At 37.2% G+C, this 21,118-nt stretch overlaps 1 protein-coding gene and 1 pseudogene across 1 annotated transcript; both read right to left on the reverse strand.

Moving 5' to 3' along the window:
- LOC128123855 (olfactory receptor 508-like) lies at positions 1–925 on the reverse strand (annotated as a pseudogene).
- A 14,540-nt stretch (positions 926–15,465) lies between these two features.
- On the reverse strand, positions 15,466–16,411 carry LOC128093981 (olfactory receptor 478-like). Its single transcript, XM_052711955.1, has one exon. The coding sequence runs from the start codon at positions 16,408–16,410 to the stop codon at positions 15,466–15,468; it is 945 nt and encodes a 314-aa protein (XP_052567915.1). The 5' UTR covers position 16,411.
- Between the last annotated feature and the right edge of the window lie 4,707 nt (positions 16,412–21,118).

Genomic DNA, 21,118 nt, shown 5'->3' on the forward strand with positions numbered 1-21,118 from the left:
TTATAAATGCCGGTGAGCATTCATCATCAATATTCTTATGGCTTCTTTAACATCTTTATTTCTGAGATTATAGATAGGGGACTTAAACATGGGAATCACCACTGTGTAGAACACAGACACCACATTGTTCTGTTCTGTGGAGTATCTGGATTTGGGTATCACATAAATGAATGCAATGGTCCAATAGAACAGAGTGACTGTAGTAAGGTGGGAGGTGCAGGTTGAAAAGGCCTGCTAATGGCCTTTGGTAGAATACATCAGGATTGAGATAATGATGCAGACATAAGACAGGGCAATGATAAACACAGTGACCACAATAATGGAACCCTAAGAGATTTCTGGGGTAACTTCTGAAGAAAACTCACGAGAGCAAAAAAGCTTCAAAAATGGTGAATAGTCACAGAAAAGGTGATTAATTTTAAATGTTTCACAGATGGATAGATTTAATAAACACCCAGTAAACGTCTAAGCTATCACACATCTACCTAGGTAGGAAGCTCCCACTAGGAGGATGCAGACTGTGGAGGACATCTGTGTGGAGTAGAGCAGAGGTGAGCAGGTGATCACATAGCAGTCATAGGACATGGCAGCCAGCAGGAAGAACTCAGCTCACTCAAATGTCACTACAGACCAGAACTGAGCCACAAAACCAGCCACAGAGATATATATTCCCATCCATAGAAAACAAAAGAACATGTGTTTGACTGCAGAGGAGCACCCAGTTCTACAAAAGCCAAATGGCTAAGGAAGAGGTACATAGGAGTGTGAAGCTGAGGGTTGCTTCTGCTCAGCATGATTATGCTCACATTGACCATTATGGTGACAGAGCAGATTATTAGAAACAGAACAAATAAAGTGGTACAGACTGTAGCACCCTCTGTTACCCCAAAAGAATGAACTCTGTTATGTATTCTCCAGGTCCCATATATGCCAAGAACACTGCCTTGAAAGAAAACTTGACAGCTATTAGAATAGAATACAGTATTGTAACCTATTTCTTTCACAGCAGCTATATAATATAAATGACATAAATACAGATACAATGTAAAAATTTCAGGATAAATATTTCATTATTTACTACCTCACACAAACACTAAAATAATGAATATCAGTTGAGGAATGACCAGTAAAAATTATTGCTCCTTTTTTACTTTAACACATTTAATTTGTTCCTCATGTTATTAGTTTACATTCCAGTAAGGAATAAATAACAACTGAAATACAACAATTTTTTCAAGAATTCAGTGTCCAGAAGACTGTGTGAGTGCACATGCACATGCAAACACAGACACACACACACACACACACACACACACACACACACACATACACATACACACACACACACACACACCAGCCTTGAAAACCATGTACTCAGCCATCTACAGCATTCATTTCAACTTGTTTTCAAAATATTAGTTTATATTCATTGTATGAAACCATAGATTTCATGGCAGTTTTATTCAAGTATCTCATCTACTTTGATCATACTCACTTCTATTACCCTCTCCTGTGCATTCATTCTTATTCACATCAGTTCCTTTCCCCTTTTTAAATACTCCACCACTTGTATCCATGTAATACATGTGTGTATTAACTTTACTAACTCTTAATAACAGTATGTTAATCGAAACTTAACAGAGAAATAAAGGATTTAACTGATGTTATGACTCAAATGGACTTAATCAATAGCTACAGAACATTCCATCCTAACAAAAAAGAATATACCTTCTTCTCAGCATCCCATGGAACCTTCTCTAAAATTGACCACATACTTGGCCACAAAGCAAATCTCAACAGAAACAAAAAAATTGGAATAACCTCCTGTGTTCTATCAGACCACCATGGTTTAAAGTTAGATTTCAACAACAACAAAAAGTACAGAAAACCTACAATCTCATGGAAACTGAATAATGCTCAACTGAATCAGAAATGGGTCAAGGAAGAAATAAAGAAAGAAATTAAAGACGTCCTAGAGATCAATGAAAATGAATATACCATATACCCAAACTTATGGGACACTATGAAAGCAGTGCTAAGAGGAAAATTCATAGCACTAAATGCCCACATAAAAAATTTGAAGAAGTCTCACACTGGTGACTTAACAGGACACCTGAAAGCTCTAGAACAAGAAGAAGCAAAGTCACCCAGGAGGAATAGACATCAGGAAATAATCAAATTGAGAGCTGAAATCAATAAAATAGAAACAAAGAAAACAATACAAAGAATCAATGAAACAAAGAGTTGGTTCTTTGAGAAAATCAACAGGATAGACAAGTCCTTATCAAGACTAACCAAATGGCAGAGAGAGAGCATCCAAATTAGCAAAGTCAGAAATGAAAAGGGAGACATAACAACTAACACTAAGGAAATCCAGAAAGTCATCAGGTCATACTTCAAAAACCTCTACTCCACAAAACTGGAAAATCTAAAAGAAATGGATAATTTTCTGGATAGGTACCACATATCTAAGTTAAATCAAGACCAGATAAAATAAATAGTCCAATAACCCCTAAGGAAATAAAACCAGTCATTAAAAGTCTCCCAACCAAAAAAAGCCCAGGACCAGAAGGTTTCAGCACAGAATTCTACCAGATCTTCAAAGAAGAGTTAATACCAATACTCTTTAAATTGTTCCACACAATAGAAACAGAAGGAATATTACCAAACTCCTTCTATGAGGCTACAATTACCCTGATTCCCAAGCCAAATAAAGATGCAACAAAGAAAGAGAACTACAGACAAATATACCTCATGAACATTGATGCAAAAATACTCAATAAAATACTGGCAAACAGACTCTAAGAACACATGAAAACAATTATCCACCATGATCAAGTAGGCTTCATCCCAGGGATGCAAGGGTGGTTCCACATAAGAAAGTCTGTCAATGTAATACACCAGATAAACAAACTGAAAGAAAAAACCACATGACCATCTCACTAGATGTTGAAAATGCATTTGACAAAATCCAACCCTTCATGATAATGGTCTTGGAGCAATGAGGAATACAGGGAACATACCTAAACATAATAAAGGCAATTTACAGCAAGCCAACAGCCAACATCAAATTAAATGGAAAGAAACTCAAAGCGATCCCACTAAAATCAGGAACAAGACAAGGCTGTCCACTCTCCCCATACTTATTCAATATAGTACTTGAAGTTCGAGCCAGAGCAATAAGACAACATAAGGAGATCAAGGGGATACAAATTGGAAAGGAAGAAGCCAAGCTGTTGCTATTTGCAGATGACATGATAGTATACATAAGTGACCCCAAAAATTTGACCAAGGAACTCATTCAGCTTATAAACACCTTCAGCAACATAGCAGGATACAAGATTAACTATAAAAAGATCAGTAACCCTCCTATATACAATTGACAGACTGAGAAGGAAATCAGAGATACATCACCCTTTACAATAGCCACGAATAATATAAAATACCTTGGGGTGACACTAACTAAGCAAGTGAAGGACCTATATGACAAGAACTTTAAGACCCTGAAAAAAGAAATTGAAGAAGATGTCAGAAAATGGAAAGATCTCCCATGCTCATGAATAGGCAAGATTAACATAGTAAAAATGGCAATCTTACCAAAAGCAATCTACAGATTCAGTGCAATCCCCATCAAAATACCAACACAATTCTTCACAGACCTGGAAAGAATAACACTCAACTTCATATGGAAAAACAAAAATCCCAGGATAGCCAAAATAATCCTGTACAATAAAACAACCTCTAGAGGCATCACGATGCCTGACTTCAAGCTCTACTATAGAGCTACAGTAATAAAAACAGCTTGGTACTGGCATAAAAACTGGCATGTGGACCAATGGAATCGTATTGAAGACCCTGACATTAATCCGCACACCTATGAACATTAATTTTTGACAAAGAATCCAAAACTGTACAATAGAATAAAGAAAGAATCTTCAACAAATGGTGCTGGCATAACTGGATGTCAACATGTAGAAGGGTGCAAATAGATCCATATCTGTCACCGTGCACAAAACAAGTCCAAGTGGATAACAGAACTCAACCTAAATCCTGTTACTCTGAACCTGATAGAAGAGAAAGCAGGAAGTAGTCTTGAATGCATTGGCACTGGAGATTACTTCCTAAATATAACACCAGTAGCACAGACACTGAGAGAAACAATTAATAAATGGTACCTCTTGAAACTGAGAAGCTTTTGTAGAGCAAAGGACACGGTGAACAAGACAAAGTGACAGTCTACAGAATGGGAAAAGGTCTTCACCTACCCCACATTTGGTTGAGGGCTGATATCCAGAATATATAAAGAACTCAAGAAATTAGACATCAAAATGCTCAACTGTCCAATTAAGAAATGGGCTATAGAGCTAAACAGAGACTTCTCAACAGAGGAAACTCAAATGGCTGAAAGACATTTAAGGAATTGCTCAACATTCCTAATCATCAGGGAAATGCAAATCAAAACAACTCTGAGATACCACCTTACACCTGTCAGAATGGCTAAGATCAAAAACACTTAAGACACCTTATGCTGGAGAGGATATGGAGCAAGGGGAACACTCCTACACTGTTGATGGGAATGTAAACTTGTAGAGCCACTTTGGAAATCAATATGGCACTTTCTTAGAAAATTAGAAATCAATCTCCCCCAAGACCCAGCTATACCACTCTTGGGCATATACCCAAGGAATGCTCATTCATACCACAAGGACACATGCTCAGCTATGTTCATATCAGCATTGTTTGTAATAGTCAGAACCCAGAAACAACCCAGATGCCCTTCAACTGAAGAATGGATAAATAAAATGTGGTACATATACACAATGGAGTACTACTCTGCAGAGGAAAACAATGACATCATGAGGTTTGCAGGCAAATGGATGGATCTAGAAAAAATCATCCTGAGTGAGGTAACCCAGACTCAGAAAGACAAACATGGTATGTACTCACTCATAGGTGGATACTAGATGTAAAGCAAAGGATGACTAGACTGCTACTCACAACTCCAGGGAGGCTACCTAGTAAAGAAGACCCTAAGAAAGACATAGGGATCGCCCAATGACAGAAAAATGGATGAGATCTACATGAGCAAACTGCATGTGGGGGTGGGGGAGGATAATGAAGGGCAAGGGTTGGGGGAAAGAGAGCTTAGGGGAGTGGGAGATCCCAGCTGGATCAAGAACAGAGAGGGAGAACAAGAGATACCATGATAAATGAAGACACCATGGGAATAGGAAGAAGCAAAGTGTTAGAGAGGTCCCCAGAAATCCACAAAGATACCTCCACAATAGACTATTGGCAATAGTCGAGAGAAAGCCCGAACTGACCTACTCTGCTGATTGGATGGCCGAACATCCTAACTGTCATGACAGAACTCTCATCCAGTGACTGATGGAAGCAGATGCAGAGATCCATGGCCAAACCCCAGGAGGAGCTCCAGGAGTCCAATCAGTGACAGAATAGAGGGATTATATGAGCAAGAGATATTGAGACCATGATTGGAAAAAGCACAGGAACAAATAGCAAACTAGTGGAAACACATGCACTATGAACCAATAGCTGAGGAGCCCCAACTAGATCAGGCCCTCTGTGAGACAGCTTAGTCTGTGATAAGATAAGAACACCAGATTCAAAGGTTGAGGTGAAATTCTGCTCACTTAGAGAGGCTGAATGACAAATAGCTGACTCTCCTTCATCATAGCTTCCAAAAAGCAGCCCATCCTGCTCTGCCCCCACTTAAGAATCCTCACTACACATGGTTCCTCCATGCAACTTCTAAGATAAGATAAGACAAGATTGGGCCCTCTGGATAAGTGAGATAGTGAGTGGATTAGCTTGAAGTATTTAAGAGGCTCCCAGGCAGTAGCATTGGGACCTGTGCTTAGTGCATGAACTGGCTTTTTGGAACCTAGGGCCCATGCTGGGACACTTTGCTCAGCCTAGGTGAAGGGAGGAGGGGACTGGACCTGCCTCAACTGAATCTACCAGGCTGAGCTGAATCCCCATGGGAGTCCTTGCCTTGGAGGAGGTGGGAATGGGGAGTGGATTGGGGGGAAGGCAGGGTGTGGGGGAGGGAGGACAGGGGAATTAGTGGCTGATATATAAATTTAAATTAATTATAAAATTTAAAAAAAGTAGTATGTTAATTCATTGAACAATAGCAAGTCACGTTGTGAACCATTGCATTCATGTCTGAAACCAATGTATTCCTTGTCTTATACATGGAAAAGCTCTAAAGTTTAGTAGCAAAACTTAATCTTCTAAAGAAAATTTATGTATAAAACATTATCAAAGTTGAAATGAGTATTATATGGGATCAAGATATGGCTTTGTCACTGTCAATTTATGGAACTTTAGATAAGGGACATGCACTATTTGATACTCATCATTGCTTTATTTTAAAACATGTCACCTCCTGATACACTTACTTTGAATAAGATGGTATGCATTATGCCATGTGTTTGTCATAGAAATAAGGAATATGGAACTAATTATTAATGTCTGTTGTTTTTCTTTATTACAGTGGTTGCCCTTAAGCAACTGCTGTCCTAATTAGCAACTGCAACTCCACAGCTACCAGTAGCAGTTTGGCCACAAGGGCCACAACTAGCAGGAATTCTGTTCCCTCAGGCATCAGCTCTTTCTGGGCAACTAAAGAAAGCTGTATCTAGATCTCTACCTTTCTATAGAACACAAGATTCAAAGGTTGAGGTGAAATTCTGCTAACTTAGAGAGGCTGAGTGACAAATACCTCTCCTTCATCATAGCTTCCAAAAAGCAGCCCATCCTGCTCTGCCCCCACTTAAGAATCCTCACTACACATGGTTCCTCCCTGCCACTTCCTGTGAGCTAGTTGCTGACTCAACCTCTTGACCACAGGTTAATTTTATTTAATCAAACAAATGTAACATGTCTTTACATTGTTAACACACCTTAAAATAATATCCACTACATTTCCCCTTTTTGTCTGAAAAAAAAATGAAAGGTTTCAACTTTAACATAATAGATAATATATAATAAGAACAATTATCAGGTGAATTACATTCACAATGTAATTAATTTCAGTTCATTTGTGTCTGGCAAATTTAAAGAAAATACTCCATAATCTATCCTATCTTAATGAACCCAAAGTTTATACCTAATTTACTTTCTATCATAACTAAGGAAAACTGCAACTATAAATATCTAGTTTTCAACTCCATAAAAGGCCCCAGAGGATATAATATTTATTAATTGAGTAAACAGAAAGTGCATTGTAAGCAACTTCCAAAACTCTAGAAATGATAGAGACATCTGACTTCCTGGACAGTCACCCAAAGTTCCTTTGCAATGTTGGGACATCCATCTTTAGCCTACAGGCCTAGAGTATCAGGTAAACTTTTCAGTGAAGCAGGAAATTTGATGGACTCTCCTGTCTTGTATTGGCAAAGTTCACTAGTCACTTTCCCCTCTGTCCTGCAGAATATCTAACAAACTCTTCTGTGAAGCAGGAATTTTGAAGGACTGTCCTGCTTTGGTTTGGCAAAGTTCAACACTCTTTTTCCTGTGTGTCCTGAATGTCCAATCTATAGTGTGCATTGTCAGCAGTCAAAGGCAAGAGCAGTTTCTTTGCCCAGTGGTTAACCTTGCCACAGTGAAAGCAAACTCCATAGGAGTTTTTTCAATATCCATAATCTCTGAAATAAATTGGTGCTGCCAGAAACAGATGTATCTATTGTCCTCTTGAGAATGTGGGCATTGTGTTCTCCAAACTGCTTCCTGCTATCTTTGGATGAAGTATCTTTAGGGTCCCTGAGAAGATTTGAGATAATGGCCATGTCCTAGGAAGACCAGCTATAACATTTGTTGATAGATATCACCTGTCAAGTTTTAAGAGGTCTCCTTTGATCAAACCTGATCCACATTAACCTCGAATGAATCCATAGCCTCTTGTTTCCTGTGGAAACAAAAGCAAAACCTCTTTCCCAAAGTAACACAGTTTTTTTTAAATTTCTTTTTTTAAAGTTAAGGCATCCCTAAAGTATCTAGTTTGGTTTATTTCAGCAGTCCTTCAATCCCATGTCTCTTAGCAGCTGTTGTTTGCTTCTCAACAATCAAAAAATTCAAAATCAACACAATAACACACATGATCCAGACTCCCTGTGTATTTCCAATCTTACATGGCTTTTTTTCTTTTATATTACTTTTACTCTTTTTTAAAAGACTTTTTTTAACTGTTTCTTTCTATAACTGTCCATACCCTTTTTATTTCTTAAGTGGATTCACACTTTAAAACATACTGGAACATGTTTAGATGATTTTCTGTCTGAACCTCTTTTACTGCATATCTTTTAGCCTTTCTTTCTTCCTTCCTTCCTTCCTTCCTTCCTTCCTTCCTTCCTTCCTTCCTTCCTTTCTTTCTTTCTTTCTTTCTTTCTTTCTTAGACTGCTAAGCTACACCTGGATCCTCCAAGCAGCTCTTTTGGCTGGCTCTGCCCGCCTCTCTGTTTTGGAAAGCCAAGCCTAAAAGCTCATGGCCCAGTCAGAGGTTTGGAGGTTCATGACTCATAAGTGCATTCAACTTTCCTAGCTGTAGGAAGCTGGTATCTGCATTGCCACAGTGGTTTTTATTTAGAGCTGCTGGCTGAACAGCGATGCCTCTTAAAGGATCCATGTTCCGTTTATTTTCTTTTTTCTTTTCTCTCTCACATTTTTAAAAAACCCTTCTCAGGCCCTATGAAAATATGCCCCACATTGGTAAGCCAAAATGTTGTTTTATTTATTACAGTGTTTGTCCTAATTAGCAATTGCAACTCCGAAGCTATCAGCAGCAGTTTGGCCACAAGGGCCACAACCAGCAGGAATTCTGTTCCCTCAGGCATCAACTCTCTCTGGGCAACTAAGGAAAGCTTTATCTAGATCTCTACCCTTCTACAGAACACAGGATTTAAAGGCTGAGGTGAAAGTCTGCTCACTGAGGGAGGCTGAATAACAAATAGCTAACCTTCTCTTCTTGCTCATGGCTCCCAAAAAGCAGCCTGTCCTTCTGCTCCACCCTCACTTAAGAATCCTTGGGGCTGGAAAGATGACTCAGTGGTTAAGGGCACTGACTGTTCTCCCAAAGGATCTGGGTTCAAATCCCAGCACCCACATGGCAGCTAACAACTGTCTATAACTCAAAGATCTGACTTGCAGGCAAAACACCAATGCACATAAAATAAAAGTAAATAAATTAAAAAAAAAAGAACAGATACAAAAAAAGAAAAGAATCCTTACTACCAATGGTTCCTTCCTACCACTTCTTGTCAGCTAGATGCTGACTCAGCCTCTTGACCACAGGTTAATTTTATTTAATCAAACAAATGTAACTTGTCTTTGCATTGTTAACAAAAGCAGTAGGAAAGAATGTAACTCACCTTAAAACAAAATTCCACAACAAATGCCTTTAAAAGCCTACCAATTAACTTCTAATGTAAAAATGAGAAATAAACCTTATTTATTTATTTGTTTGTTGGTTTATTTATTTATTTATTTTGGTTTTTTGAGACAGGGTTACTCTGTGTAGCTTTGTGCCTTTCCTGGATCTCGCTCTGTAGACTAGGCTAGCCTCGAAATCACAAAGATCCACCTGCCTCTGCCTCCGAGTGCTGGGATTAAAGGCGTGTGCCACCACTGCCTGGCTAAGAAAGAAACGTTCTTGAATCAACAGAAAAGGAAAATTATTATCTATCAGTGTCTGTGCCTTGAAGATATACAGAATAGTATGGCCAATACAAAGTGAGGCCATGTTTTATGAAAAAAAGGTGTTTTATGGGGAATGACACTTGAGTAGCTGACTTGCTTTTTTAACAGAATTGGAAATGTCATGAGTGAACAAGGATACAGTGCAGTGGAAATACTTTTACCTCAAACTTCAAAGCTTTCTGCAAACAAGGTCCTTTTTATACATCTCTACATGGTGCCATCTTTTTTTAAATTTAATTTTAAAATTTTAGTTAGTGACAAATTCTCAGGCAACAGTAGAAGATAATATCATAGTGACCCTCTGTGTACTTTGTTGCATTTCTCCACCCCTTAGTACAATGTCACAATCAGTATAATGACACAGAATTGAGGTTCATTCAAGACACAGAACATGTTGACCACCATGAAGTTTGCTCATGCTGTCAATTATAACCATAGGAATATCCCTCTCTTCCCAATTTTCTTCATCTCTGACAGCATACAATGTCTTCTCCATCTCTTAGTTTTTACATTCAAAAGCTTTATGATTTTATATATATATATATATATATATATATATATATATATATATAATATATATATATACCTAGTAAAATTCTTTGTTCAAATATTCAAGAAGCAACTCCTATTTTTTAAAATTAATGTTCACAATGACATTGTTTCCTCTTTTTCTTCTAACCTATGTTATTATATTTGTATATTTGATGTATCATTTAGATAGTATAGAGTTGAGTCATTTGTTTTTCAAAATCTACTAACTGAGTCATCTCTCCAGCACCTCACACTGGGATAGAAAGAATGGGGAGAAAAGAATATTAAAATGATGATATACAACTTTAGGAATGTTAACCCTGGAGAGAAAACCCATAGTGTGACAACACAACTTTTTACTAGTACCGAGGAGACCAGGCCTGATGTGATGACTCAGTAGGTGAAGGTGCTTGTCATTCAAACCTGAAGACCTGGTTTCACTCCTCTAAATATCCATCAAAGGCTAACTGGGTTAGTCTACATCTGTATTCCCAGTGGTTCTATTTTGAGATGAGAGCAAAGACTGGAGAATCTTCTGGAAGCTTGATACTAACTAACCTGGAGTATACAGTGGGACAGGAAAAAAGTGAAGCTGTGCCTGAAAACAAGTTGGAAGGGGATAATGGAATCCTGAATATTGTTCGATGACATTTACATATGCTCTGCAATACATTGATACACACACACACACACACACACACTCAAAGAACAAAACAAAAGCAGAGCAAAGGAAAGGAAAAATGTTAGGCCCCTCATTTTGACTTCACAGTTAACAGATGAGAAACTGTCTTATGGACCCAATTTACTTTCTAAGTGATGAGTTCTTTGTCTTTGGCTACTTTCAATGTATTTCTGTCTTTCATTTCAAAAATTTAATCCAGATATGAATAGATTTGTGTGATTGTACACAGCTTCCTGAATCTGCAACTACAAGGACCTGATGGTTCATCTCAGGGTTGACCTCTATTTTCTTTTAGTTTTCAATAGAATGTTGTTAACTGTGCTGTTCCTGCACTACTTAACACTGTTTTTAATTATTTTCCCAATGTTGTATGTTTCATAGAATATTTCTTTGACCACTGGCTCATTATCTTGCTGTCACTGTTCTCTCTTCCTGTAGCAACACTTGCTGTTGTAAAACACCAACCAAAACCAACTTGGAGGGGAAAGGTTTTTTTGGCTAATACTTTGATGTCACAGTCCATCATTGAGGTAGAAACTCAAAGATGGAAACGAGGCAAGAACTGAAGCAGAGACCATGGAGGAGTAGGGCTTAATATATAGCTCTCTGTGGCTTGCTCAGCTTACATGCTGTGAGAGACCATGTGGAATTCCAGTCTTCTAAGTATTTGGATAAATAAGAAAGCTTTGAAAACTGGATTCTATGCCTAACTATTCACAGGAATTTGACAATGAAATTATAAGGTGATTCCATTAATGTTTTTCTTGATTATATCTGACTTGTTTCTCAACAACAGCTTATAAATATGTAAACATTTTCAAAACACAAAGTATTCTCTTCAGACAGAGGGAAGCCAAAACACTCACGTTTTTGAAATGAGGATTCATTCTAAAGTAGAAAGTCAAGATAATTATAGCATGTTTTTATGATGTCCTAGCTGTCTCTCACAATCATTGTTTACCACTGTGAGTAAGTCTCTGAAGAGTCTGGGGATTCAGCTGTTAATCCAAATTCCCAGGGACCATTATCTCAGGTGAAAATTGTTCATTTAACACCAACACAATGAGTCAATCTGATTTTTCTTTTTTGTGTGTGAGAAAATTAGTGCACCTTCATTTAATAATTATTAGGAATATGTGATAACAAATTATCTCAGGTAAATATTGGTCTAGGTTCATTTTATGTTTCATTTAGTGGCTATTGTGTTAATATTCATAAATTAAAATAGACAAATTGTCTTCTTTCATTCAATACTTTTTCATTTGTCTAAGTATTTTGTAGTGAGTGATGCAATACTCTTCATTAGGTACCTTGAGGAATATGGGGAGGGAGGATTTGTAAAGCTGATTTTCAAACAACAATTATTTAAGACACATATAATTTTTTACAGCCAAAGTTACAAAATATTGTTATATAGAAAACTGAATAAAATAAACACATGACTGTTCCTCAAATAAGAATTGGTATCTCATAATTCCCACCTCAAACAGATTTTTGCTTTTATTTTGTGATGGAAGATGGTAGAAACAGTGTTCTTCAGTTTGAATACCCAGTACAACTCCTGTTAATCTTAATTTTATGGAATTGTTCACTGTATCTTTAATTCCCCCTTGCTGAAAGTGGACCACCACTGAGCAATAAACAACTTTCAAACTTCCTTTGCCCAAGCTCTATTTACATTGTCGGATTCCCTGAGTACAGCGGTTCTTAAAAATCTAAAGAACCATTACAGGGACCGTGAGAAAATACTTGACACCATTGTAACCTTAATTTTAAACTTCTTCTTCCAGAGAATCATGGGGGTCTTAGTGAGGGTGCTCTGCTGATTGTACTGCCACTGAAAACACAGTATAAAAACAAAAGAGGAAAAACTCTTCAAAGAGAATTGTCTGCTGTAAGTGCAGGCATGGTGAAATGTTAAGTTATGAAGGTCTATAAGAGTTTATTTTTCACTTTCTGATCATTACCATTTCAGTGAACATAATACTACTGCATACATTGATACAGTTTTGCATTATGAATCATAGTGGTTCTGTTTCTCTCATAAACTGTCATTGGCTGCTCTGTTTGGTATCCCAGGTTTCCATTCAATGGGTCAATATTTTCCTGTGTTTGACAAGCATAATTGAGGCTTTCCTAGTCATTTACTCAATTTGTCTTAATATAGCACTTGTCCTTGACTGTCCTACATCCAAGTTCAGGGACTGACATTCTCTATCTGACTGTGGCTGCAATCTGTACAAGGCTTGTTTGCCTGTATCTTTCCTTTATTCTGAGAATGTTTGTGATGTCCATTGACCAGATCTCTCCAAAAGACATAACTGAGATTATGATACTTTTCTCTTTTATCTCCCAACCCATTAAATTTAACTCAAATTTGTAGCATTTCTTCCCAATGTTCAAATTCTTTTATTGAAAAACAAAGAGGTACATTTCTTACTCTGTGTGTGTGTGTGTGTGTGTGTGTGTGTGTGTGTGTGTGTGTGTGTGTGTGAGGGTTTCTCTCCTACTTTTGTGTGGGTTCCAGGAAATGAACTCAAGTCATCAGGCTTTTGTGGTAAATCTGTAACCCAACTCACTGACATTAAATCCATCCATCCATCCATCCATCCATCCATCCATCCATCCATCCATCCAAACACAGGTGTGTGTGTGTGTGTGTGTGTGTGTGTGTGTGTGTGTGTGTGTGTGTGTAAAATTTTAGGTCTGCTTCCCTGGTTTATTACACTTTCTTTGAATGCTTACAGAATGCTGATTCCATCAGCTATCATTTAATGTTGAAGATATACATTTTATCATTTGTTCCTGTTGTGTGCACCACAGTGCTAATTAAAATGAACAGCTCTGCCATTGTTTCAACAGAAGCCTCAATGGTATAAAACATGCACATGAGTGTAATATTGCACTCACACAACTAACTCACATAGATAGTGCCTTGTTTAACATGAATGTCCTCACACCCTGCAATCCTTTATCAGGTATTAGGTTCTCAGTGAAACCTGTGTTGTTAACTCAATTGTAGCGCATCACACATGACTTTGGTTTTTGTTGTTGATTTTTGTGTTATCAATAGAAGTCACTTATCTCTAATTTTATTGTCAAGATCCTATATTAGAGGATGAAATGCCAGTTTTCATTTGTGACACCATCCACTGGACTAGACTAACATCTAAAACGTGAGAATCACTGGACACCATTCTGGAATGTATGAAAATGAAAGATAAACACATCAATGCCTTTGGGTCTATTGGCAAGAAGATGGAATTTATTTCGAAACAATAAAGTGGAAGAAGAATGGGAAGTAAATGTGATCATCATCCACGTGTGAAGGTTGATTGTATCTATTCTAAAGGTAGTCAGAGTTTCAAAGAAGATATAACCAGGTCTACTTCTGTGAGCACTTGAGGATGAGGTTCTTGATCATGAAGTCATTCTAAGAACCACTTCTTCACAGCCTTATAGTTGAACTTAAAAACTTGACTCTCTTCTGGAAAACTTTATGTTGTTGTTGCTTGTCAGTTTACCTTGGCCCTAGCAAGCTCAAGAATCCAACTCAATCTAAGTAGGAATTCAACTTCTGGTCCTGATGGAAATTCAGATTAATGAGAGATGGATTTTCTGTTCTTTTCTATGGACATCACAATTATGTCAGTACCGCAGGCTTACACCATACATCAGATTTTTATGGGTGCACAAAACCCATATCTCAGAGACAACATTTCTACAAAAAAAAAAATTCCACCAATTTCACCCACTAGTTGCTCTCTATCATTTCTCTTACAGTGTACAGACATAACTATAATTATCAGGCTTACCTCAGGATAAGGTGGTGTTGAACCAGCCACACCCTGAAGCCTTGTTAGGTGTTGGTAAGCTTTCTGTGGCTAGAACAAGTAGCTGATGAACTGGCATTGAAGATAAAGGTTTATTCTTAGCACAATGTTTTTTAGAGCTCTGTCCATTGTGAAGTTTCTGTTCATGGGTATGTGTGGTTGTGCATCACCAAAAGAACACATGGTGGAACAAAACCCCTAACTTTATGGTCAATAAAGAAAAGAGACAAAGAATATTCTGAGTGCCAGTTTCTCCCTTAAGGCATGCCTCTAGTATACTAAAGATTGCCCACTAGGTTCAACCTCTCTGATTCTAGCCCTTCTCAACGACACTAGGGGACAGATGTTTACCAAACTCATGAGACTTTGGAGACAGTTAAGATGCAATCTCTAACAAGCTAGTGATGAAATATTTGAAAACTATGAAAATAATTTCAAACTGTTTTCAGCAGATTATGTTTTATATTAATTAATATGCTGTTAATTGAAAACTTTATTTGATTGTATTAACGGTAACTTACCATGACCCTGTTCTTTCTTCTGTAACCTGAAAATTGAACTCCTATATTTATTGCAATGCTCCTCATTTGCTAGTAATATATCAGCCGACTTTTTCAATCACAGATATTCAACTTCCTTTTATTACTATATCTATGAAACATTACTGCTATATCAGTCGCTACAGCATAACAAATGTCTCTAAGAAAATATTTTTCTACCAAGTTGTCTCTTCAGAGCACCCTTAATCTCATTATTCCTGAGGCTGTAGATGAGGGGGTTCAACATGGGGATCACCACCATGTAGAACACAGACACCACCTTGTTCTGGTCAGTGGAGTAGCTGGACTTGGGCATCACATAGATAAATGTAATGGTCCCATAGAAGAGAGTGACTGCAGTGAGGTGGGAGGTGCAGGTGGAGAAGGCCTTGTGGCGGCCCTCAGTAGAGCGCATCTTCAGGATGGTGATGAGGATGTAGGTGTAGGAGACAGCTATGACAAGCACTGTTACCACAAGGACGAATCCAACTGTGAATGAGAGAACCGCTGCGGTGACACTGACATTGGAACATGATAATTTTAATAATGGAGCCAAATCACAGAAAAAATGATTGACTTCATTGGGTCCACAGAACACTAATGAATAAAAACTTACAGTAAAAGAGCAACTGTCAAGAAAACCACCTACGTAAGCCACTAGGAGCAACTGGACACAGACTTTTGTGGACATTTTGGTTGAATAAAGCAGTGGGTTGCAGATTGCCATGAAACGATCATAAGCCATGGCAGCCAGAATGAAACATTCGAGTCCCCCAAAGAAAGCAGCTGAACCAAGCTGGATGCCACATCCAAGGTAAGAGATTGTACTTCTCTCCATCAGGAAGGTTACTAGCATATTGGGTGTGACAGAAGATGAATAGCCCATGTCAGCAAAAGCCAAGTGGCTGAGAAAAAAGTACATGGGGTGATGGAGCTGGGAAGAGACTCTGATGAGGAGGATGGTGCTGAGGTTCCCAGACACAGTCACCAGGTAGATGCACAGGATAATGATGAAGAGGATGACTCTAAGGACGGGGTTGTCTGTTAAACCAAATAAAATGAACTCTGTCACTGCAGTGTGGTTCCCATCATCCAAGAAAGCCATGGGACAGTGTAGTTGCTGCTAGAGCAAGGCTGTGACGGAGACATTACAGGAAGCAATTTATAAATAGATGCCCTAATTTTCATTAACTCAAACATTAGGGTATCAGAAATAAGTATGTCATTCTAAGAGAATATATCAGTTTAATCTGGCAATGTTTTAGTCAGGACTCAGTGTACATACATTATGTGCAATTAATGACTTAGAATTTTAAACACAAATGTTAGAAATATTTTGAACTTCTTTCAAATAACATATCTCTTATTTCTAAGTTTATATATGGTAAAATATACCTATGTGGTTTTTTAACTAGTTTTATAATGTTATATTTCTGTAAATATCAGAAGTTTTAAATACCACAAGGATAAAATATGAAACTGCAGAATTGTGTGAAGACATATAATGGCTAACATTACTGCATGCTTGCTAAGCACTAGTATAGGCATAGGATTGTAAGTATGATTCTGTTACTTCTATTTCATTAAGAATATTTAGTTTGATTATTAGTAAATAATAAGACCACATAGAAAGTCTAGAATGAGGATATGAAGCACAGGCAGGCTGAAATTCATCAAACCCTTAAGTAGTAAATACTGTTTATGAAAGTGTTACAAGGAAGTTCAGAAAACATACACATTTTGGATGTAGGAGAGGTTAGTTTTGCAGCTATGTGGTGAATACACAAAATATGAGCTTCCCTAGTACCCAAAGCATATACTCTTTTAGTGAAACACAACAACATCAAGATAAATTTTCTTATTAGAACTAGCTGGAAAACTAGAAAAAGTTCAGTGTTTTCTAACTGGAGTGTGATGGAATGAAATCACGTGGTCTTCTACACAGTAAAATGGTGAGTAAACATTCAAACTAAAAAGCTAAGAAGTTTACCCAGGTTCATCCAGCTTGGGCTTACATGGACTCTTATCTCAATATTTTTGACATTGTATCACTCAAATATCTGATGCTGGTGATACTAGAACATTCAGTCAAAAAGCAAAGCAGGTATTTCCACAAGATGTTACCAACAGTGCACCATCAAAGCATTTCCAAACACAGTGGCTTCATTTGCCTGAGTAGTAAATTCCTATACTCTTAAAGATCGTGCTGGACTTTGGATTCTTCAGTGACTAGTTAAATAAGCAATCTTTAGCAATAGACATTACCTGAATATTCACAGGAGTTTGAATATGGAAATAGAAGTTGATTTGGCTAAGTTTTGATCCAGTTTATTGCTTTATTTCATCTGACTTGTGAATCTACTAAAACTTATAAATTTAGACACAATGTTTTAAAAAATAAAGTATTAGCCAAAGATAAAATCAGTAAATCAGATTTACCCACAAATCTCAAAACTTTCCACTTCAAACAAGAATTCATTATGAAATAAGAAATACAAAGTCACTCTGATTTTATAGCTGCAAAGCTGTCTCCACTGTCATTGTTTGCCATTGAGAATAAGTCCCTGCTGAGGCTCTCCATTCCAGTGTGAGTTCAAATCATCAGGGATCAACACATCATTCCTAATGAGTGCTGAGCAGTTCATTTCACACATACACAAGGAGTCTCTTTTTTCAAGGAGTCTCTCAATCTCAAGTGGTCTTTTCCTCTTGTGTAACAATTAACATTCTTCCATCTGATAGTTGTTCAAAGCATGTGGTAAAATTATCTCAGGTGAATACTGTTTGTTGTGAGACAATGTGTAACTCATATTTTTCACACTGGATTTTTGCACATTTTTATTGTATTGTATTCTAAATCTATTCAAGAAATTACTGTATTTTTATCATATTTTATTATTTCAGACAATTTTTAAATTTAAATATGTTTTGATCATGTTCTTTCTCTTCTTAAGAATTTACAGGTCCTTTCCTTACCCATCCAACATTAAGTTCTTTCTCAAACAAACAATACAACAACAACTACCCCACCCCAAAAGCAAGAAAACAACAAAACCACATCTAAAGAGAAAGCCAAAACACCAAACTGTAATCAAGTAAAAGTACACTAAATACTGGAGTCCATTATATGTTGTTCAGCTACTCCTAAACATTCAGCATGTCCTGAAGTGTCACTTTATTGTAGAAAACCTAGTGGCTAGTTTTTCACTCATTCATTCACTTATTTAAAAAAAACAACAAAATAAAATATAATGAGATAACACACAAACTATCACTTTGGATTTGGACAAGACAAACCAAGGAAAAAAGACCTAGAAAAAGTCCAAGAATCAGAGACCCACTCGTTCTCACACTCAGGAATCCCATAAAATCACTGAAGTGATAACTATAAGCACAGAGAACACGGCACAGAGCATGCTGCTTCAATCTCTGTTGATTGAGAGGGCCTTACATACTTTGTAGCTGAGTTGGTGTTTATCTCTCTCCGAAGTGCAGAGTACCTTCCAGTGCAATTAACACTAGTCAGTAAGGATGAAGGCTCTAGTTAGGCACCAACCCAACTTATCTGTGTTCAATGAGATATGTAAGTGTTGTCTTCAGCAATGGGGTCTTAACATCAGTTTGTGGAGAGCAATCAATAGTATTGGAAATAGCCTGAGTTGTTTGGGGTCTCCACTAGGCACCTTTGGCCAGAAACTCAATTAGATGTAACCCATTCCTGGCACTGGAGGTATCACTTGGTGGTAAGAGATGTCCGGTTGGACTTTGTCTCCACAACTATTTGGTAAATCCATTTAGGTTTCTTTTATGTACGTGTATGTTTAAAGAACCAGTAGGTTTCCATATGACACCTCAAATGGCCCTTGGAGTTAGTTGGCATTTCTTCATTGCTCATTTACCTCCATGTTCCCTCACCATTTAATCCACTTGTCCCAGTATCCTCCCCCTTTTTCTCTAATTATATATTCTATTTCCATTTCCTTGGGAGATCCTTCCCTCCATGCTAGTTTCTTCCTATATACCTAACTTCTGTGGTTATACAGATAGTAGCATACCTATTGAAGGGTTAAAATCTAACACTCTATTTAAAATCTAACATACTCTATTTGTCTTTGGGGGTCTGGGTTACCTCACTCAGGGAGTTTTATTCTAGCTCCATCTATTTATCTGCAAATCTCATTATTTCATTTTTTAAACAGCTGAATAATATCTCATTATATAAACGTACTACATTTTCCTGATTAGTATAGAACTATTTGCAATCTTCTCCATGTTCATAAAGTCCTTTCCTGCACCAATGAGTTTAAGACTATCCCACACTTTCTCTTCTATCAGATGCAGGATAGCCAGTCTTACATTGAGGTCTTTGTTCCATTTGAAGTTGAGTTTTGTGCAAGATGATTAGTATTGATCCATTTGCATTCTTCTCCATGAAGTCATCTGGTTTGAGCAGCACAATATTTTGAAGACACTGTTTATGTGGGGTTTTTTTCATTGTGTATTTCTGGCTTCCTTGTAAAATATCAGGAGTCTATTGTGTGGACTTTTGTCTGGGTCTTCAGTTTGATTCTACTCATCAACATGTATGTTTTTATGTCAATACCATGCTGTTTTTATTACTATAAATCTATGCTACAACTTGAAATTAAGGATGGTGATACCTCCAGTAGTTTTATTATTCGGGCTTCTTTTAATTTTCATGTTTTTTTGTGTTTTCATAGGAAGCTGAAAATTGTCCTTTCAAGATCTGTGAAAACTGAGCTGGAATTTTTCTGGGAATTGCATCGAATCTGTATATTGCTTTTGGTAGGATGACCATTTTTACTATATCAATCATCCGAATCCATAAGCATGGGAGTTCTTTCTGTCTTCTGATTTCTTCATTTTTTGCAGTGTCTTAAAATATTTATTATACAAGTCTTTCACTTGCTTGATTAGAGTTACCCTAAGATATATATCTTTTTATATTATTGTGAGTGTTATTGTTTCCCTGATTTCTTCCTCAGTCCATTTGTCATTTGTATATAGGAAGGCCTCTGATTTCTACATATCAATTTTGTATTCTGATACTTTTTCTGAAAGTGCTTATGAGCTGTAGAAGTTTCCTGGTGGAGTTTTTGTCATTTCTGCTAGTAGGCTTTTCTGGATTTACAAGAATTATGAGACTTAGCAAAAAAGAGAAGGTCTGGAACTTTATAGCAGTGTGCCAGGCTGTGTACATGGAGTTACGTGTATTTGCCAAAGATCACAGTGGAGCTAAGAATTCTGAGACCAGGATTCAGGAGTGCAAGAAACTAGAGAATTGAATATGAAATTCTCTGAACCATATTTTACTAAGAAATTTGCATATTTTCAAGATGCACAGCAACTGGCTGGACAAGAGTCAACTGATAATCTGAGTACAGATTTTAGTTTTTGTAGTTCATTTGTCAGTAAGGTAAGTTTGAGAAGGGAGTGAACCAATAACCACATCTTTTATTTGTGATACCTTTAGTTCAGGAAGACTTTAGACTAACTTAGGAAGACATGGTGCTCAACTACAAACAGCAGCCCAGACTGCGAGTGCTACCTGTAGTAGATTGGAATGCAATTATATATATATTATACAAAAATATATATTATACTATATGCGGGGACACGAGCTACTTCCCTGTGTGACTGGCCTGTTTTAGCACAGTATTCCCGTTTCCTCAAAGGGGTCAACCTCATATTTCAATTTATTGGACTCCAAAATAAAATGAATAGTAGAAGAAGATATGTTTATCTCATTTCTGTAGTTTTTATCTTCACTGTCTATCACTCAGTAATTAAAA

This window comes from Peromyscus californicus, unplaced genomic scaffold (assembly GCF_007827085.1).
Source record: "Peromyscus californicus insignis strain IS unplaced genomic scaffold, ASM782708v3 Scaffold_4__1_contigs__length_199733344, whole genome shotgun sequence".
Classification (NCBI taxonomy): Eukaryota; Metazoa; Chordata; class Mammalia; order Rodentia; family Cricetidae; genus Peromyscus; species Peromyscus californicus.